The sequence below is a fragment of the Lynx canadensis genome, chromosome E1 (assembly GCF_007474595.2).
Source record: "Lynx canadensis isolate LIC74 chromosome E1, mLynCan4.pri.v2, whole genome shotgun sequence".
NCBI lineage: Eukaryota > Metazoa > Chordata > Mammalia > Carnivora > Felidae > Lynx > Lynx canadensis.
The window spans coordinates 10032370-10054452 of record NC_044316.2 but is presented as its reverse complement, the minus strand read 5'-3'; the positions used below and the strand labels follow the sequence as shown (position 1 = coordinate 10054452).

The 22083-nt window shown below is 43.0% G+C and overlaps 1 protein-coding gene across 7 annotated transcripts in view; it reads right to left on the bottom strand.

The window, feature by feature from the left end:
* ULK2 (unc-51 like autophagy activating kinase 2) overlaps positions 1-22083 on the bottom strand; it is a 93546-nt gene that overhangs the window by 12692 nt on the left and 58771 nt on the right. For 6 of the 7 annotated variants that reach the window (XR_003964893.1, XR_003964894.1, XR_003964895.1 and 3 more), the window contains 10 exons: positions 21728-21873; positions 19718-19798; positions 17584-17870; positions 16022-16209; positions 15505-15608; positions 7399-7548; positions 5869-6077; positions 3635-3825; positions 3065-3183; positions 2050-2207 (listed from right to left, as the gene is read on the bottom strand). Coding sequence is in view for 3 of the 7 variants with exons in the window: in XM_030296913.1 (XP_030152773.1) it covers positions 2050-2207; positions 3065-3183; positions 3635-3825; positions 5869-6077; positions 7399-7548; positions 15505-15608; positions 16022-16209; positions 17584-17870; positions 19718-19798; positions 21728-21873 (1633 nt within the window). In the remaining 4 variants the exon portion in view is untranslated. The remainder of the gene's footprint in view (positions 1-2049; positions 2208-3064; positions 3184-3634; positions 3826-5868; positions 6078-7398; positions 7549-15504; positions 15609-16021; positions 16210-17583; positions 17871-19717; positions 19799-21727; positions 21874-22083) is intronic. The other variant, XM_030296914.1, reaches the window with a different exon arrangement.

Genomic DNA, 22083 nt, shown 5'->3' with positions numbered 1-22083 from the left:
TGGCTACACTAAAAAGTTTATTTTAAACATATACTCTCACACTAGGGAAACCTGACATTTCATTAAGGTAGATTTTGTTATAATAAGATAATTAAATGGTGGTAAAAGCCATTTAATAGCTTCCTTTAGCCAAAGAACTTTCTGGCGTAGTCACCCATTCATTCGGGGGTGTTTACAAGTGCCAAGCACTGCACATACCACGACGGAGAACTCACAGTCTGGAGGGACACACAGGCCTGAAAACATGGCTTGCTAATTCCACGAGACTCGTGGTTGTGCAGGAGGAAGCCCCGAGATGGGACGGAACACATACCGGGCACATCTAACCACCCCGTGGCACACGGAGATTAGGGAAAGCCTCCAGGAAGTGGTGTGTCGGCTGAGTCATAAAGGAGTAGAGGTGATGAGAAAGGTGGGCAGGGGCTTTCCAGAAAGAGGAGACTGTAGTATTATGCACAGGTCATGACTATTTGAGAAGTCTTCTCAATGGTATTCTGATTTCCTTGTTAAAAAGTAGACGACAGGCCCAAAATGGCACCACTTAGGCCAAGTCAGTAAGCCAGGACCTCACCTCACCTCACCTCACCTGACTGCATACCTCACCTGACTGCAGTTCCAATACCCCAGGTATGTAACCTCGAACCAGTCAACATGGCATTTCCTGGTCAGCACCAGGAAATTTACTGATTGACCCCTTCCTTCCCCACTTCGGTTTCCCTTAGAAGGGTAACTCTGCCTAAACAACGCATTCCTTGCTAATGAACTCCTTTCCTCTTTTTTACCTGCCCCCTTCTCCCTTCAAACACCTTTGTTTTATTTAGCTCAGTAAAGCTCTCCTCTACTTGCTAGATGAAATGCTGCCTGATGCATGAATCATTTCACAAAAGCCAATTAGATCTTCAATTTTACTTGGTTGAATTTTGTTCTTTAACATTCTCTTCAGTCATTAAAAGCCGGGACTGCCAGTAACCCAGTATCCTGAGGTGTACTTGCCGATATGATCTGTTTCTTTCAAAAAATACTTGAAAGCCACTTACAATAAAACAAATAAAATGGGTACAGAAAATCCATTCTGAAAAGGATGAGGAAATGACTAAACATGGTGCTAATATCACCAAGTTTGCTGTGCAGCCAGGTCAAAAGGAGGGACTTATTCAAGTTACACTGCTCTTGTTATCAGAAAAGGAAGAACAGCCAAACTCCTCAGGAGAGGACATTTTTCTTGGCCCCAAGTTTTAAAAATAATTTATCATATGAAGTCTCAAACCAGTATAGAGTGATACAATGCCTATTATTCATATCAATAGTTTAGAGCAAAATAATATATGTTATGCTTATCAACAGTTTATACTCCAAAGTCATTTTCATTTGACTTTTGATAATGGCCTGCAGAATAAGGCCAAGGGTAACATAACCGTACAATTCAAAGTAGACATATTCTGGGGCGAGGAGGTAGATTTATTATGTTAATGTGGCAAAAATAAGATTGCTCAGTAATTTTTTTCCCCACTAAACTACTTAACTAACAGTCTCTAATTTCATCACTACTTCAGAGCAACTTTTCCCCTATGAGATAGAAACAAATTATTTCCAATAGTAGACCCAAGTAATTGGAAAAGCAGATTTTACTTTGTGTCGAATGCTTCAGTAAGGTCAGTAAGTGGAATCTGGGCACGTGGACTTTTGTGGACTGGTAAACAGAGCGGTATTTTTCCTAATGTTTTATTATGCCAGAATTTCTTAGACAGTACAAAATGCAGAAACAGATCCAGCCAAAGCGTTTAGATGCAAAGTATAAGAAGATTAGATCATGCCTAAGGTTAGCAATTTTTAGGAGGTACAATAACACTTCACCGAATGCGGTAACCAACGTTATTTAATGTGTCACCTGTGCTCGTGAAGTCCAAGTCCTCCTTTAGTAAGAGGCTATCACCGTGTTTGGGACTTGGGAGCAGTCAAGGGCACAAACTCTTTTTAAAACGATAAGGTCAAGCAGGTATTCAACTCAAAAGATACTCTTAAATAATGTTAAACCGTAGAAAGGGTTACCATTTCTACAGCACAATTATAGATGAGTTTCTCTGCAGTCACGCTGCTGATTTCATCAATAAATCTCTGTTTGTCAGAGAAGAAGCGAGTCAGCTCTTCCGTAAGTTTCTTGCACATGGTGATGCAGAATTTGTATCGTTCATTCAAATTCTTGACAACTGAAAAGAAGTTGAGATGGGAATTTTATTTTTCCTCCACAAGTAAAGTCACAGTGACATGCACCTTTCCTGCTGATTTAAGGAAAGTGACATTAAATGATCATTGAAAAAAATGACCGGGGTTGGGGTGGGTGGCTCGGTCGATTAAGTGTCCAACTTCGACCCCGGTCATGATCCCACAGTTCATGCGTTTGAACCCCATGTTGGGCTCTGTGCTGACAGCGCAGACCCTGGAGCCTGCTTCAGATTCCGTGTTTTCCACCCCCTCTCTGCCCCTCCCCCCACTCTCAAAAATAAACATTAAAAAACAAAAAAGACCAGAAATCAGATTCTTTCATGTGTTCCCTTCCACTTCACTTCCAACTGTTCCCTGTATGAATTAAATGGCAAAAACAAAAAACAGAAAGATCAGAATCTTTGCCCAGTTAAGAATATTTAAATGTTTTTTGAAAATTATTATCTATCTATTTTGACAGAGAGAGAGAGAGGGGGAGGGGTGGGGGGAGGGGGGAGAGAGAGAGGGGGAGAGAGAGAGAGGGAGAGGGGGAGAGAGGGAGAGGGGGAGAGAGGGGGGGAGAGAGAGAGAGAGGGAGAGAGGGAGAGGGGGAGAGAAGGGGGGGGAGAGGGGGAGGGAGAATCCCAAGCAGGCTCTGAGCTGTCAGCACAGAGCCTGACTTGGGGCTCGATCCCATAAACCGTGACATCATGACCTGAGCTGAAATCATGAGTCTGATGCTCAACCGACTGAGCCACCCAGGCACCCCTACGAATATTTACCAACACAGGGATTCCTCATCACAAACTCTCAGTGCAAAGGGGAAAGGAGCAGCTCGAGGACCGTCACGCCCCACCCATACCTTGTTTCACGGCCGTGGATGGGCTCAGTTTCCCGGACTTGACCTGGGCTTTGGCGAGATGCAGCGATGCGGCTAGAAGCTGTGCCGCCTTCATGTACAACACCAGCTGTTCCACCCGCCTGTGCCCAGAAGACAGCAGAGTGTTATCCTGGGACCCACATGCCAGAGTCAGCTCTCTACTCATCAGGTCACCATTAAAACAGCATTTCTAAAGGAGTATCATTCTCCTGGATACATTTTAATGCACAAGTAACTCTGGAAGGAAGAAGGTTCATGAAAAAGATGTGTGTGTGCTTTGAACACAACAGGTCTACTCAAAGAAAAATCAGTACGATCCCTTTCTCACCAAATACCTTCGACAGTGTAAGATACAAAGAGAAGGCAACGCTAGGGTTACAGAATCTTCAAGTCTCGGCTCATATAGTGAGATCTCGCACAACGGAACAACTCGGGGCTCCCTGGAAGCCCTGAGATGGGATGTGATCTCGGCGTGCGACAAGGTCTCCATCTCAGACGTGAATTTACAGAAAGCACGGAGGATCTGGAAGTGAATGGCTGGGGAGCACCTACCCCCAGTCTTTGCTTAGTTGGCTGATCTGGTCCACGACCACGCTCTCCTGGATCTGGTACAAGGAGACGGCGGATGAGACAGCCGACGCGCACAGCTCCGGGTCTCCTCCCCGCGCGGCTGTCAGGTCCAGCACGCACTCGGTGAACATCAGCATCACACTGAGGTGGCGTAAGGCGTCTGTGTGTTCTCGCTGTGGCAAAGCCAATTTGTCTTAGAAACTTTCAGTGAAGAGGAGGTGTGTACTCTTTCCTGTATCTAAGCCATGGCCGGCGCTAATGTTTTTCTATACTTATGAATATCAGAATGAGCAAAACAGACGAAGATTTTTAAATTCCAGAAGACTAGTAAGAAAATAAACACAGGTGAAACCAAATGTGGGTATGTGCATGTGTTTGTGTGTATGTATGAGAGCAGCCCCAAAATTAAGTGTCAAAGGAATGAGGTCACTGTGTTTTACCAGAAAAACGAAAACAAAGACAAGCACAACCCCAAAACTAAACAATTAAATCAACATACTTGAGACAAAAACATGACCAAATAAGCATCAGGATTTTAAGGATATTCTTTACACTAAACCACCCTTCTTGCTAGTTTAGTAAATTCTACTGACTTAGAGTTCCAGAGATGTTTTATTTTAATTTCTGGTGAGTTTTCAGTTCACAGTGACTCCTAATACCAAAGCCCTAAATTTCTGTGAGCTGTTCACTTAAAGAGGGGAGTATAGACATAACAGCATGCTTTAAAAAATGAGCATTCTAAAAGTAATGTGGGTTTTTGTTTTTTTGTGTTTTTTTTTTTTGAGAGGGCCCAAGTGAACCAGGGGCAGAGAGGGAGGGAGGGAGGGAGAGGGAGAGGGAGGGAGGGAGGGAGGGAGGGAGAGGGAGGGAGGGAGGGAGGGAGGGAGAGGGAGAGGGAGAGGGAGAGAGAGAGAGAGAGAGAGAGAGAGAGAGAATCCCATGAGGGGCAGAAAGAGAGAGAAAATGAGAGAGAGAGAGAGAAGGAAAGGGAGAGAAGTGAGGCTCACCCAAAGCAAGGCTCGTGCTCACCCATTGCAGGGCTTGAACTCACGAACCCTGAGATCATGACTTTAGCCAAGGCTGAGCAACCTAGGCACCCTAAATTAATGTTGTTTTGAGATGTGCTTTTAGCTATAAATGTTTTTTGAAAGCTCAAATAAGACTAAGCTTCTCATTCTCCTTCTATGATGAAAAAGGGAGAATCATTTTCCTAAAAAAAGGAGAATAAACCAATTAACTTTTGAAAGTCTCTCTGCTCTCTGACAGCATATTGGACTGTACATTCCAATACACTGGAAAATGTATTAGAACACAATTTGTGTCTAGTTTGATGGAAACTGAAAAAACTCTGAAAACTGCCTTCCCAATCTTAGGACTGGATTGTACATATTTTCAAAATCACAACTAAAACTTCTACAAAATCACTACTAAATTTTGCATGCAACATTTTATAACTTTTATGTGAAATATTTAACTCTCATTCATGCAAAATAAAAACGTTAGTTGGAGGTCCGGCATGGAGAGGGAATTTGTTCTCTGTTGGCCCGGAGAACTGATCGTTTTAATTTGAAATGCTAGCTAAGTCAGCATTGTAATCGGGACTGAGGACACAGTGTAGGCCACTGGGTGCTGTCCTGGAGTCGAGTCTGAGGAACTGAACTGGCACAGTCTTTGGAGTCGCAAAATTAACTTCTGTCGTTCTGAACGTGTGTTCAGCGTGCTTCAGATTAGGCTGCGTTTTTCCCTGTGGAACTGGCTCCACCGAGGGAGGGTGCTGGTCTACAAATGTGAGCATTTGCTTGGCAGGTTTATTTCTCAGTGCGACTAATCTGGCATTATGCTTTATTATTTCATAAGCCAGAGTGTGTTGCTTTTATCTTATGAAGAAAAGCAAGCGGTGAGAATAAAAAGTTACGGTTTCAGGACAAAGACTGTGCTTTACAAATCCCATAACTAGCAAATAAACTTCAGATTAAAAAAAAAAAAAACCTCCATGTGTCACTTCCTCTCAACCAATGCTTGTTCTGGATGAGTGTCACTGTTAACATTACTCTAAAAACACATCAGCAATGTTTTTCAAGGAGAAAAGGACAAGGTGAGTTAAAGAGAAGAAAAAAGCTTCAGAACTTTTGTGTATTCTGCCCTTTCCTCATTGCTAGAACCTTCTTCCGTGCTCTCGACATTACAGCGACACGCCACAGGGGTCTCTTCTCTACCTCCATCAGTGTCTCCTCTGGCAGTTCAGGGGCTTCAAAGGTGATGAGCCCCTCTAGGCTGGGGGGTGAAGCACCATAAGGCATGTATCTCAGGCCGGGAGCCGCCTCCGCTCCCGGAGGGGAGGACCCCGAGCACGGCCCTGGCGGGGAGCCCACGCACGCGCGGCCGCTGGCGGAGCACAGGGAGCCTCCGGAGCCGCTGGAGCCCGCTGCAAGAGAACAGGACATGCGGCGCAGGGCCCGCAGTGAGCGCCTGCGCCCACCATCCAAGGAACAAAGGAAATGTTAAAAGAAAAGGCACCGACCCCCTGGGTTTTAGTTTTCCAAGTTCCCCTCCGTTCTTCTTTTATACGTACATTCCATAGACATCATCATGGCTCGTTTTAAACTAATTTGCGACATGCACATCTCTCCCTGTTGCTCCGTAGTCTTTACTGCAACATGCGGTCGGTGCAGAGCAGTTCACTAAATTTTTATAGCTAACGATTATCGGAAGATTTGTACCATTTCTGATTTTTGTATCACAAATAACACTATAATGAAATCCAAAGCGTTTCCTTCCTCTGAAAGGCTCGTTTGTGATCAATACTCCGAAGTGCTGGTGTAAACAGGAGTGGGATTTCCACAGAGCAATGTGACCCCCGCTTTTACAGCCTTGGGGACAACCGCCTCACGGCCTCCTACGTAGTGGCTGTGAGGCAGCGCACCGATCCCGCCAACCTTCAGCAACGCTGGGCGTCAGTCTTTTAGTGTTGGCTTAGTTAACAGGTAAAAAACGTTACTTTCTGAAAACTGTATTTTATTATTACTTAATACTTCTAATAATCCGAAGAACAAGATCGTTGTCTCTACCTCCTCTCTCATTATCTGTTTACAATCCTTTGCTCACGAATCTACTGACATCGTGATCGGTCACTTACTCAGTGTAAGAGAACTCAGAGAACCCACGGTCCAATATAGAAGATGATGTCAAATGAGAACTCATTTCAAGTCCGATCTAAGTGCTTTCTTCATTTAGGGTATTCATGACCTACGTGTAGAGTATGGAGGATGATAAAACCAATCTATTGACCTATCTCAATGCAGACAGGATTCAGTGCAAAGACTGGGGCCCAAGGTACAAAAAAGGTAAGACTCAGGTTTCTAAAAGGACAAAGCAAAGACAAACAACCATCTACCATTTCAAAACATGTACTAAACGTACTAAGTTAAGCCTTTAATATAAGCTAAGAAGCACCATATAGGCATAGCTGCTTCATCATGGAGAAGTCGCACTTCGATTGTATCGCTGTAATATCGCATGTTGTAAATATACAGTACTTTTATTTTATCAAGTTTCCCCCTCCCACAAATAAGGTCCCATTCATACCTTACAACCCTTTAAGGTAAAGACAATGATGATCTCCATGTCATTGGTAAAGAAACTGAAGTCCAGAGAGGTCAAGGGACTTGCTCAGTCACACCATTAAGCCATCAACAGAACACTGTGCTCCCAACACTAGCCAAAATCATAATAAGACGATGCTTCACCTGAGGTTGTTCTCGTTCGAAGGACCATATGGGTACAAGTGGGGGCCGTGGCACTGTGTGGAGGAGATCCTACCGTGAACAGGACAGCCCTGGAACTTGCTGCTGTTCCTATGGGAGGTGCCAGTACCACACCACAAGCTCCTGCGGGGGCTACGGTGAAAAGGTCACAAGATGTTACATCGTTTTGATAGTGTTTCTTTTGGGGGCTGGGATTATAGGGAGACCTGTACTTTTATATCAGGGTTTTTTTTTTTTCAATAAGCATTTATTACTCTTAAAATCAGAAATGCAACGTAGGTCTCCACTAATAGTGTTTTATAGTAATCTCTTCACAGCTGTGAATCTTCTTTACCCCAAAGCCTTGGATGCAGAGTCACTTCCGTGAACTTCCAGAGTATGTGACCTGCAGTCATGCCTGTTGAGGGTCATTTGAAAAAGTGGAAACCAAGTACTTAGGATAAAAACGTGAGGTAAAGCTGAAGGAAGAACAGGAGTCTCCACAGAGTAAGAGCTTGAAAAGAGAGAGAGAGTGGAGTCGAAGCACGCGCCTTGGAACCGCAGCCGTGTGTCTGTCAGGGGGGTGTGAGGTGGGTCCAATGTCGGAGGGGCCTGATGGGCTTAGCGTGGGCTAAAGGAAGATGAGGAGAAAAGTCCCTCTCCACCAAACTAAAGCGAATGAACAGAAGTCGTCCAAAGCTTTTTCACATCCAAGCATCTCGAAAACATTACATTTCTGAGGTCACAGGATGGAGGCAAATCACAAATTTAAAAGTAGAAACACTGAACCAGACACAGAAAAAAATTGCCATCAGTGTCCGTGATCCACAACAGAGCATGACAAACTTGAAGCATCTAATTAACAGAACAGACAGTTCATGAAAATCTTCTAGGGAGTAAGGGAACAGTAAGTGGGAATCAGTTAAATAGCACCTATTGTCACACAAGATGTACAAAACGACACAGATACTCTCTTTCTGTAACATTGTTATGATGTTATTTTATTGGGTATACATGTATTTAAAGATAATCATGGGTATATTTTAAGGGCCAATGATCCTATTGTTTCTTTAGGGCTTATGTTTTTAATTTCAGAAAAGGAAATTTCATGATTAGAGAAATGTGCAATTTCAAATGCTGACAATAAAGTTCATGTGGAAGATGGAAAAGAAAAAGAGAATAAAAATAATCAAATATGCATTTTCTGCCTAAATATTGTTTAAGGAGAAAAACCTGGTTTCACATCCACAAACTCGGACTGAAATCAGAACATATATTCATGTAGAACTTACACAACCTATAAATTTAAATCTATTTGTGAAGGAGAACGAGACATAATATGCTCTTTCAAAAAAGCTATTTTCAAAAACGGTCCCAACAACCAGTGACTGACTTTTGGCAGAGAGCACACAGAGCAATCACTCCCAGAAGGGGCAGTGTGTGAGGGGCATCGCAGACCTGCTCCTCGGTGACACGACCGTAACTGGTGGAAATTACTTCTCAAAAAACAACCACTTAAAGCGGCTGCAAAATGTCCTGAGGGCATGCAGGAAATGAAACATTTATTCAAGAATATCTACCACATCTCGGTAAGAACCTGTGTCTCCACCCAGCCCCCACTCCGAGGGTGGAACCGGGGCGCGTAGATGAAATGCTAGAGCTTTACTGCCCTCACCTCAGTTCACTTGTCGAGCAGAGGTCTCGGGCCTGTAGAGAGAGGCAAGCCAAAAAGACCAGAGGCTTCCAGCCCACCCAGCACCCAGGTCACAAAGCAAGGGAGTCACTCTGAAAGAAATGGGCCAGCATCCTCACACCCAGCTCTAGAGAAGGGTGCCCAGGATTTTCCACGGTGGTGGAGACACGGAACGAAGAATTCTGAAATCCTCCCCAAGGAAATGGACTTTATTTGAAACAGATCACGAGAAAGTTCTCTGAGTGCACTGTCAAAAACAATGAAGATTTTGGTGATAAACAAATGAGGAGGCTGCTGGCTCCATGAGAGCAACAAGCTACCAAACAGACCATCTAGAAGGTTAATAGAGAGAACCAGGGAGAGAGACAGCTAAGAAGAGCCCTCCTGTGGTCAGAACGAGGCTGAAAGAAGACTGGCTTCAAAGACTACTTCTGCAAAAGGGCCAGCATTTAATCAGACAAGACCGGAACAATTCACACCCAACACAATTTGTCAAAAATAGAGCCCTCGGAGGGCAAGCCGCAGGGCCCACCAGTTGGCTGTGGTACCAACAGAGGGAGAGCCTGAGAGACCAAAGAAAGAGTGGAAGAGAGCCCTGTCAAAGCCACCGTCATCCCAGGGCAAGTGTACACATGGCCAAAGCTTGCTCTCCGAAGACCGACGCCAGAGGGTTCACACTACCAGGCCTACAGATTTCACAGGAAGAGTCCAGACAAGACTAAACACATTAAGCCCAAAACAACAAGCCAAAGGGTAAGGGACTGGAGGAGTCAGAATTCAGAACTGCTACAGAACTATTATACAAAATGTCTGGTTTTCAACAATAAAAATGTGATATGTGCAAATAAACAGTAAAGAGTGACCACACATAGGGCGCCTGGGAAGCTCAGCCGGTTGGGCATCCGACTTTGGCTCAGGTCATGATCTTGCGGTTTGTGGGTTTGAGCCCCACGTTGGACTCTATGCTGACAGCTCGGAGCCTGGAGCCTGCTTCGGGTTCTGTCTCCCTCTCCCTCTCTCTCTCTGTCCCTCCCCCACTCGTACTCTTTCTGTCTCTCAAAAATAAACAAACATTAAGAAACAATTTTTTTAAAAAAAGAGTGACCACACACATGAAGAAAAATAAACAGAAACTGCCCTTGAGAGGGCTCAAATGTCAAAATTAGCCGACTTCAAAGGAGCACTTTTAAACATCTTCAAGTAACTAAAGGAAACCATACTTTAAAAAGTAAAGGAAAACTTTACACTTGTCAGAATGGCTAAAATAAAAAAAAAAACGCAAGAAATAACAAGTGTTGGTGAAGATGTGGAGAAAAAGGCACCCTCACGCCCTGCTGGTGGAAATGTCAACTGGTGCAGCCACTGTGGAAAACAGTATGAAGATTCCTCAAAAAATTAAAAATAGAATTACCCTATGGTCCAATAATTCCACTCCTAGGTATTTTCCCAAGCAAAATGAAAACACTCATTCAAAAAGATTTATGTGGGCCACCTGGGTGGCTTAGTTGAGTGTCCAACTTTGGCTCAGGTCATGACCTCACAGTTTGTGGGATGGAGCCCCACATGGGGCTTTGTGCTGACAGTGCGGAAACTGCTTCAGATTCCCTGTCTCCCTCTCTCTCTGCCCCTCCCCTGTCCATGCTCACTCTCTCTCAAAAATAAATAAATATTTAAAAAAAAATTTTTAAACCAAAAAGATATATGCACCCCTATGTTTATTGTAGCATTATTTATAATAGCAAAGATATGGAAGCAACATAAGTGTCCATCAACAGATGGCTAGATAAAGAAAATGGTGTGTGTGTGTGTGTGTGTGTGTGTGTTATCTATACAGTGGAATGCTATGCATCCATAAAAAAGGATTGGCATCTTGCCATCTGTGACAACATGGATGTACCTGGAGGGTATTTTGCCTAAATGAAACAAGTCAGACAGAGAAAGACAACACCAAATGATCTTATTCATATGTGGAACCCGAAAAACAAAACGAATAAACAAAAAGGAAGAATCGGACCTACAAATACAAAGAACAAACTGATGGTTGCCAGAGGGGAAGGGTAGGGGGAAAGGCAAAATGGGTGAAGGGGAAAGGGAGATACAGGCTTCCAGTTACGGAATGAGTAAATCATGGGAATAAAAGGTACAGCATAAGGAAGAGAGTCAATGATATTGTAATAGCATTTATGGTGACCGATGGTAGTTACACTTATGGTGACCAGAGCATAATGTATAGAGATGTTGAATTGCTATGTTGTATATCCAAAACTAATGTAACATTGTATGTCAACTATACTCAAGAAAAAAAAATGTTTTTGAGAGAGAGCATGTGCAAGCTGGGGAGGGGCAGAGGATGACAGAGATTGAGAATCTTAAGCAGGCTCCATACCCAGCACAGGGCCCAATGCAGGGCTTGATCTCATGACTGTGAGATCATGACCTGAGCCAAAATCAAGAGTCGGACGCTTAACCAACTGAGCCACACATGCCCCAAGAAAAAAAATTTAAAGTATGACATTAATGTCTCCTCAAATAAAGAATAGGAATACGAAGAGAAATTATTAAGAAAAACTTCAAATGCAAATTCAGGAGTTAAAAAGAATAAGTGAAATTAAAAATTCACTACAGGGGTTCAACAGCAGATCTGAATTGGCAGAAGAAAAAAATCCATGAGCTTGAAGATAAACCTACAGAGAGTGTGCAATCTGAAGCATCAGGAGAAAAGAGAAAAGAATCTCAAAGAGCTATGAGACACCATTATGGGTACCTATGCACAATGTGTATTATATGCATGATGGAAGCACCAGGAGGAGAGGAGAGACAAAAAAAAAAAAAAAAAAATCCAAGTAAATAGTGGCTGAAAATTTCTCAGGTTTGAAGAAAAACATTAATCTGTATATCCAAGAAGCTCAACAGACTCAAAGTAAGATAAAGTCAAAGAAATCCACACCCAGATACATCAGAGTAAAACAGCAAAAACTGAAGACGAGGAGACAACTTTGGGAGCAGCAAGAGAAAAATGACCTGTCACATACAGGGGTTTCATTCAATCTATAGATCAATTGGGGAGTTAACAATAGTAAGTCTTCTGATCTATAAACATGGGTTTCTTTCCATATTTAGGTCTTCTTTAATTTATTTTATCAGTGCTTTGTAACTTTCAGAATAAAAGTTTTATCCTTTTATTAAATTTATTTCTAAGTATTTAAAAAAAAATTTTTTTTTGCATGTATTTATTTTTGAGAAACAGAGTGAGACAAAGCATGAGCAGGGGAGGGGCAGAGAGAGGAGGAGACACAGAATCCGAAGCAGGCTCCAGGCTCTGAGCAAGCAGTCAGCACAGAGCCTGATGCGGGGCTCGAACCCACCAACTGTGAGATTGTGACCTGAGCTGAAGTCGGACTCTCAACCAACTGAGCCACCCAGGCGCCCCCTAAGTGTTTTATTTCTGATGGTATCTTACATAGAATTGTTTTTTTAATGTCATTTTCAGATTGTTTCTTGCCAGTGTCTAAGAAATACAGTGGATTTTTTGGATATTGATCTTATACCCTGTCATGCTACCGAATTTATTTATTAGTTCAAATAGTTTTTTAGTGGATTACTTGGGATTTTCTATATACAGGATCACGCCATCTGTGAATAGAGGTCATTTTATTTCTTCCTTTCCAAGCTGGGTGTTTTGTGTGTTTGTTGTATTGTTGTAGTCATTTTTGCCAAGTTGCCCTGGCAAAAGCCACTGATGCGATGTAAAATGGAAGTGATGACAGCAAATATCTTTGTCTTGTTCCTGATCTTGGGGGAAAAGCATTCAATCTTTCACCATTAAGTATGATGTTAGTTGTGGGTTGATCAGGTGAGTAAACTCACTTCTATTCCTAGCATATTGAGTGTTATGTATTACCTTAATTGATTTTCATATGTTAAAGCATGTGAATCAAGGGAAAAATTTCATCTTAGCAGGTGATGCTAATATTCATATTGGAAACTCAAGGACCCAGGATAACCAAAACAATCTTGGAAAAGAACAAAGGGGGAGGACTCACATTTCCTTGGTTACTATAAAGCTATAGTAATCAAGGCAGTATGGTACCAGCATAATAACAGACATATAGATTGATATAATAGAATTAAGAGTCCAGAAATAAATGCATTTATAGTCAATACATTTTTTACAAGGCTGGCAAAACAATTCAATGGAAGAGAGAATAATGTTTTCAATAAATAGTGCAGGAACCACTGAATATCCACACACAAAAGAATGAAGTTGGACTCCTACATCACATCGTCCACAAGAAATAGGTCAGAGCAGATCACAGATCTAAATGTAAGAGCTAAGATATAAAACTCTTAGGAGAAAATATATAGTTAGCCAAGGGTCGGATGTTATTTAAGGAAGGGTATCTAGGGAAACTCAAAAACAACAGAGAAAAGTTTAGCCTGACACCTACAGGTACAGGAAACACTAAGCATAGCCTAACTCCTAGCCAGAAAAACGAAAAACCTCATACTATTTAACTCAATTCCTTTTATCCAATATATCATATCACACACAAAAAAATTAAAAGAGAAGCTAAAAGGTAAAACTAGTTTGATGAGACAGGGTAACCATCAGAACCAGACTCACAAATAGCAGATTGGAATTATCAGATTAGAAGTTTAAAATAACTGTGATTGATATGCTAAGGACTCTAATGGAAAAAGCAAACAACATGTAAGAATAGATGGATAATATAAGCAGAGAGATGGAAACTCTACAAAAGAATCAAAAGGACACATTATACATCAAAATCATCAAAACAGAAATGAATAATGCATTTGATGAGCTCATCAGTAGATGGACATGGCTGAGGAGAGAATCGGTTAGCTTAAAGATATGTCAGTATGAACTTCCAAAATTGGAAAGCAAATACAAAGAAGAATGAACACAAAAACAAAAACAGAATATTCAAGAACTGTAGGACAACTACAAAAGTATAACATATACGTGATGGGAGTATCAGAGGGGAAGAAAAAGGGAAAGGAATAGAAGAAACATATGAAGTAGTAATGACAGACCAAACCACAGATCCCAGGAAGCTCAGAGAACACCAAGATGAGTACCAAAAAAATTACACCTAGACCCATCATATTCAAACTACAGAGAATCAAGACAAAGCAAAAAATCTTGAAAGAAGCCAAAGAAAAAACACCTCACCTATAGAGGAACAAGGGTAAGAATTACATCGGACTTCTCTTCAGAAACCATGCAAGCAAGAAAAGAGTGGAGCATTCTCTTTGGATTAGAAACCATGTTCAATCAGATATCTGATGATCCAGATATTTCCTTCTTTGGAAATATTTCCTTCTCCTAATGGGAGAGTCAATAAAAAAATTCTAGAGAAAACCAGAACAAAGAGATTACAACAGTGATTCTCAAATTGAAGTGTATATAATAATCATGTGGGGAGCTCATTAAAAATACAGAATCCTAGAATCCATTCCCAGAAAATGTGATTAAAAAGTCTGGGTTATGGTCTGCAACCTGCCCTCTGTTTTTATTTTTTTGACAAGCAGTCCAAGTAATCTAGAGGTGAGTCTATGGACACAACAGTCCCTGAAACAACTATGAAAAGGCCAGGGGATCTCAGTGACCTACGTTTTTTATAGGATCTACTCACAGTAGAAGAAATGCTCAAGAGCATATGTGTATTTAAGCTCACTTTGGCCAGTATTATCCTACCAACATAACCCAATCTTGGGCCAGAATTCCTTCTAACTCCTAGCTGTTGATCATCCGGTTACCTAACGAGCCCCTATCTTGTTGTGCTGAGAAAGAAGATGAAATGACAGGAGTGGGTGAAGAAGTCTGGGTCAGTAGGTTCATGAAGAGTCAACAGAAGCAGACAGGTGAAATCATTACTTTCTCTTGCCCTCCCACACAGCCAAAGATGGCCATGTTCTAATGCCTGGAAACCATAAGTAGGCTACGTTAAATGGCAAAGGGTAATTAAAGTTGCAGATAGAACCGAAATTGCTAATTGGCTGGCCTTAGAATAAAGGGATTATCCTGGATTATCCAGTGGGTCCAGTGTAATCACCAGCATCCTTTAAAGGTCGAATAGGGAGGCAGAAGGTCAGAGTCTAGACTGGTCCCCAGTGGGAAGGGATCCAAGCAAGGACTGAGGGCAGTCTCTAGATGCTGGAAAAGGCAAGGACATGCATTCTCCCCTAGAGCCTCCGGAAGAAATGCAGCCTTGTCAACACACAGATTTTAGCCCAGTAAGACCCACTGGAGACCTCTGACCTCCAGAAAGGTACGATAACACATTTATGTTGTTGTAAGCTACACGCTTATGGTAACCTGTGGCAGCAATTATAGGAAACCAACGCATGCACTCACAAATTACCTGCCTAAAAAGAAACCACATTTGTCTTACCTATATCCATTGGTCGTTCTGTATTTAAGCTGTCCGTGCTGCCCTGATGTCCACCTAAAGGTATCTTTACTTGTTGATCTGATAATTTCCCAGTACTGACAGACCTAAAAAGAAGAATGGCGTTAATAACGGGAAAGTATACTTTAAAAATCCAGACATTTAAATAATAATAAGGGGGATTTAAGCCAAGCCACAAAAGGGTTAACGGGAAGTCAGAGAAGAAGGAGACAAAAAATAGATACCAAACAATTCAAGGCAGAGATGAACTTCAATACAATAACTGAAATAAACAAAAAGCAGAGATAGAACATTCAGGAAATTCAGTGAGAGCTCTGTATTCACAGTTGCAGGAAGCACCTGTAGGTTTTCAGAGATTCTAAGGGTACACAGTTCATATTATTAACCGTGTGGCATAAACCAGCTACTAACCCAATTTGGTCTGGTTGTCTTTATACCAGAAATATATGTACCATTACAGTTTTCATATCAAAGGCTGGAAGGAAATGCTGTCTTTTACCTGCCAAACACTGCCTTGTTCTGCTGCTCAGACTTCTGCCTCTCACTTCCTTGTACTAAGAGACAATGAGAACATTCCCGTGGGTCACTCCCATCTTTAGACTGCCCTTCAGAAGGCCCATGACGAGTAACCAAGGCTAGCAGGTTGGAAGACGCTTGTGTTTTAGGTATTTTGAAAGGAGCTGTGGTCTGAGGAAGAAACATGTGAAAGCAAGTTACTACCATGCGGGCAGCATTCAGAGTTGTCAGGCTGCGCGGTGCGGCGCTCAGAAGCACAAGTCAGACCCAGGTTCACACACTGGCTCTTCCACTCCTGGACAGTTGGTTCATACCCTGTAGCCTCAATTTCCTTTCTCTGGGATTAAGTAGGATCATGTGTATAAAGCATTCAGGAAGTAAAGTGGCTTTAGACTGTGCCTAAACTAAGACTGTGCCTGGCACCCAGCAAGTGTTCATTAAATTGTAGCTGTTTTCACCACGAATCTTTTCCCTAGTGTACAAGAGTCTCCCTATCCATGGTTTCGTTTCCCGCGGTCAACCTTGGTCTGGAATAGATGATCCTCCTTCTGAGGTATCATCAGAAGGTCAGCAGTAGCCTAACACTGCATCATAACACCTATATCACTGACCTCACTTCATCTCAACACACAGGCATTTTATCATCTCACATCATCACATCCCACTGTAGTGACCACAGTATGGTATTCTGAGAGAGAGAGAGAGAGAGAGAGAGAGAGAGAGAGAGAGAGAAATATCACATTCATATAACTCTTATTGCAGCATATGTAACTGTTCCCTTTTGTTATTAGCTATTATTAATCTCTTATTGTGCCTAATTTATAAATTTGACTTTATCGTAAGTATGTGTACATAAGAAAAAAACAGTACATATAGGGTTTAGTACTGTCTGTGGTTTCAGCTGTCCACTGACGGTCTTGGAACATATCCCCTGGGGGTAAGGACTACTGTACTTAACTATACTATACACTAGCTCATGACCTACTGTCAAGAGTTCAGCTGGGCTACTCCACAGTATTGCTGCCTCTGCATTCAATTTGTGTGGCCATATGGCCTGCAGGACCTTAAATGACCTTGAGCCCCTCATGTAAGCTTGTGACCTAGACAGCGGTTTGCACAGTCACAAGGAAATGTAAGTTCTGGATAGGACTCCTCCGACAGCCCTGGTCGTCAAAAGTCTCTCCCAGGCTTTCCCCTTATGTGTCCCATAGATAAGACTCCTGTGGAGCTTACCAGAATCTCATTCTTCTGGTTTGAATTGACCAATTTAGCCCAGGAACCCCAAAGAACTCGATCCATGAACCCTAATAAAGGCATGTGCCCCAGGTCCTGTCTCTCTCCGTCTGCACCTGCCTTCACGTCCCCGTGTGGCCTCTCGAGGCATGCCAGGTACGTGTGCCAAGACAGAGGAATGGAATTCTCTATTTCAATTTCTCTTGTGGTCTACTGCTGAACCTTGGCTCAACATCCGGCACTCGATGCTCCATTTAACAAACGCTAATTTAACAAAGTCCTAACACTGACAAAAGACTTTAACAAACATACCTTAGTAGGAGAGCCAATGATTGTTGGTAAAGGAGTTTTAAAGAGCCAGTCTGAACTCCGAGGAGAGGACCCCATGTGCTTGGTGGGAGAGGTTCCAAGGCCACCAGGCCGACTGGGCTGAGGTGAGTAGCTGTACCCAACCCCAGCGTGGGATGGGCACACAGGGTCCGAGTGCTGCTTTCTGAGTTTCTGCTTGTTCTGGTAGATGTCAGTGAGGGTAGGGGCGCTCTGCAATCTAGCACCCAACAGGAGAGACTGTGGTGACTGGGCCTGTGGCACTGGAGAACCTGCCAAGAACGCAGCCAATGTTCACCCAAAGTGTGGGGCAAAACTTAACGGTTAAGAAGACAATTCTTAAAGTGAGAATTCTAACAAGTGTCATATTTTTCAGGAGCTATTTAAAAAACTGTTTATTTGGCAAGAGACTATTTTCAAGCATCTTTTACAAAACAGTAACAAGCCCACAGTCATTGGGATTCTCAGGAGATAGAAGTTGATGATGGGTATGTTGGCTGTTTTTATCAGCAGCTAGCAAATAACTCAGATTAATGTATAGTCTGACTAGCACAAAAGAGAACTATATCATAAATTGTTAAAGTTAATTAAAACTACAAAAACCTATATTGAACAAAATGATTCCTACTCTTTATATGAATATATACTTTGGGGATACCAATGTAATTATTCTCTTTTCTCACGTAGCAGCTAAAATAAACTTTTCAAAGCAACCCAGAATAACCCTTTAGATATGGGGAGATATATATATAAAATTAGATAATACAGTTTTCTAGGATTTTATTTTACTTGTCTAAAAATAACAAGCTAATTCATTTTTTTATGGATAATTCATTTTTTATCAGTTTCATTAGTGAAATTCACTTGTAACCTAAAGAGTCCATATTCTCTACAAAGAAAACACTTGTCCACAGATTCTTGCCTCTTAAGGGCACACCATATCAAGAACACACCATATCAATAGGATCTTTTTGGGGTTTTCTTTGAGAGAGCGAGCACACACATATGAGCATGAGCAGGGGAGGGGCAGAGAGAGAGAAGAGAGAGAATGTCAAGCAGGCTCCAGGCTGTCAGAATAGAGCCTGATGTGGGGCTTGATCCCACGAACCATGAGATCATGACCTGAGCTGAAATCAAGAGTCAGATGCTCAAGCCACTGAGCCGCCCAGGTGCCCCGAAATAGGGTTTTGATGCGGTAAACAGTTGGCAGCAGCAAGAGAATTCCCCACACAAACCTTGTTGTGGCCAATTCAAGGTCTACTACGTAAGCCTGGAGCGTCAGTTACAAATTCTTTGGAGCTTCTTGCAAGCCACACTACCACCAATAATGCTAAGGATCTAAAAATCTCCTTGGTGACCCATAACCATCATCTTCCCAAAAAGAAATTAGAGCTTTTGCTGCTGCTGCCCACTCCTAGCTTACTCTCTTCCTAAATCTGGGATTTTATCTTTCAGAACTGGGCACTGCCGTGTGTATGTGTGTGTGTGTGTGCACGTATACATACCCATGTGTACGTATGTACACATATATACACACAAGTAAATAAAATTAACAGCAAAATGTTATGATTTGGAGAACGTTACCTAAGACTTATTTTTAGGGAAACATAAAATATGAAGAACTAAGAAAAGAGTGATATTCTAAGTACCACCGGATTCCTTTAATTGGCCAACTCTTCAAATGCACATACAATAAAACTTGACTTACAAAAGTGTGATTTACACACATCTTTTCAGGCATATACATATTATATAATAAAGCAAATAAACATCCCTATTTCCTGTTTATCTCAGGTAGCTCTTATCTAGAATAGTAGTAATCAAAACAATGAAATTTCATTTTCTAGATTGATTTTCATGATCTTTGTGACAATGACCAAAATTTAGCTCAGTTACTTAACTTCCAAGACTTACTTTCCTAAAAGAATCATCTACCCAAAGAGAAATACTTTGTGGACTGGATGATACACTAAAACATATGAGACCAAGATTCTAAACAGTAGGATAACAGATAAAATATTTCATGCCAGTTCTATTCTTTTGATAAGACTAGAGAAACGTAACACAAGTCCACTTACAACAGGATTAAAATTATTAGTACACCAAATGTATTTCCTACCTGATGAGTTTCTGCTCCTGGATTCATGACCCTGAGGATGCCCACAGCAGCACTGACTAAATTGCTCAGGAATGGTACCAACTATGAACGGGGAAATGGGGAAAAGGAGAAATGATTCAAAACCAACGAAGGACGGAAACAGGTAACACATGCACAAATTGCACAGTACATCATAGTTCACCAAATTTGATTAGGCAGAGATTTCTTTCTGCTGACACTTACTGAGCGACCCATGTGCTGGGTGCTGGGCACGCTATACTCTGCCTTGAAACAAGATCACCAGGAAAGGAAGCCACGTAAACAAATTAAAGCCTGTTAACAGGTAGGTCACTTAAGACAGTGAAGTACCAAGAGCTTGCCGTGTTTGAGGCGGGTGGAGCCGCAGGGGGCACAGCTGACTCACAGCCCAGCTGCTGTCCCTCTGCACCCACCCCATCCCTGAGGCTCCTGACAAGGCCAGTTCCCCAGGGCTGCTCCCAGACAACGACGGACCGCATGTGGGCGAGGCACTAATTCAGGTCATTCCAGCAGGTCAGGGAACCTGGACAATGCAGTGTTTGGGGACGCCCCTTGGGCCTGGCTAAAAGGTTCCGAGAGCTCACGCTAGTCAAGACGCCCCCGCCCACGCCTCCTAGCTTCCTCTCCCCCTCCCAGGAGTCAGACCTGCAAGGTGATCTGAGGGGGCTCCCCCAGATTCCTGCTGCCCCCCGACCCCAGATCCATCACAGGCATCTCCCGAGTCACTCTGGCACGTTCCTGCAGCTACCTTCTCTGCATCCACCTCTGAGAACCCAAACTAACAGGAGGAAGCGCTGAGAAGGCCCAGGGGGTTTAAGCAGACAGGAGACATGGGTCTTTAAAAACAAAAAGGCACTGACCCAGTAGGTAGGCGGGCAGGCGACCGAGGAAGGCGGGTAGGTCCCGAGGAAGGGCCTTTTCCTTGAGTGCAAGCATAAGGCTTGGACCTTGTCTCCGGAGACCCTGAGGTGCCCCCAAGCGCTGCTGAGGGGGTGAAGGAGGGCCAGGATTTTGTTCGGGGAAGATTTTTCAGCTAAGAAACAGCCTCAAAACCATTGCAGGTGAGGTGGAGAAATAAATTTTTAAAAACATTATCATTATGGTTTTGTGTTTTTTTGAATCAGGGCTCCTGGGCACCACTTCCATCCTTCTCACTCCGCCTCCTCCTGAAATTTCCTCACGTGCCCTCACTCTTACTCCAGCAGTTTTGCCTGAGGGTGGGGCCCTCTTCTTTTAGAAGTAAAAAATACATAAATACATTCATATACCTTGCAGGGGTGGGGGGGGCAAGTTTGGGATCTGCACCGCGAGGCCTTAAGACCTGCTGCCCGGGCCCTCTCTGCATCCCCTGCCCCTCCCCACCACACCGGTGAGGTCTCTCACGCACTCTGCCTTCTCAGCGGCTTTGGCCTCTCTTGCTTATATCCTGAAGTTGGAGCACTTTCTCTCTCGATTCCACCGAAACTGTGGTTTAAGGTTCGCTTTTTGGTTTGTTGCTGCTGCTGCGTCCCTGCTTGTTCTAGCATTCCCCTTGCCCTGAGTACGGTTTCCACGAGAGGTGGAAAGATCCGTGACCAAGCCGCTACCATCTTCCTCCCAGAGCTGGGAGGCCTCTGGAGAACACGAGCCAGCACGCAAGGTACACTATTGTCTTCTGATCCTCGTAAATCGGAGTGCTGAGTGGGTAGGCCTTTCATGTACTTTCCTCTAGGGTTTCCGATGTTGTGTGTTTACAGCCCAAGCCCAATGGAGAGACTTTTTATCCATAAGGCTCATTTATTGTTACATTTCCAGTAGCGGTCCTAACAAATTTACACAGAGATGCTCAGGCGGGGGCCAGGTATAGGGTGGAGCTGGGGGAAGGATATGGCTCCCCATCAGCTGAGAGTCACTGTCGTCGCGAGCCACCGTCACGACTGACATAAAGAGCGTCACGTCAGATTTGTCACAGCGAACAAAAAAAGTTGAAAACAACAGCTTTGCTCTCCTTACCCAAAGGGGAAGGTGAATAAGGTCTGGAAGACCCAGTGGAGAGTCTCCGTCCAACTGTCTGCACTGTGTCTGCTGGTGCCGGGGAGCAGGATCCCAGCCGGAGGAAGCCCATAGGGCTGGTGTTCGACCTTCGTACCGCTGCAGATCTGAAAAGAAAAATAAAATTGTTCCCTCTCTGGAAGGTTCTAGAGAGGAACCTCTATTTCTGTCTTGTTTTTTTTTTTTTTTTTTTTTTTTCTAAAACTTCCTGACAACCTGCCATGGAATAGAATTTTCTTTTTTAAAAGTTTATTTTTTTGAGAGAGACGGAGACAGAGCAAGTGGGGGAGGGGCAGAGAGAGAGTCCCAAGCAGGTT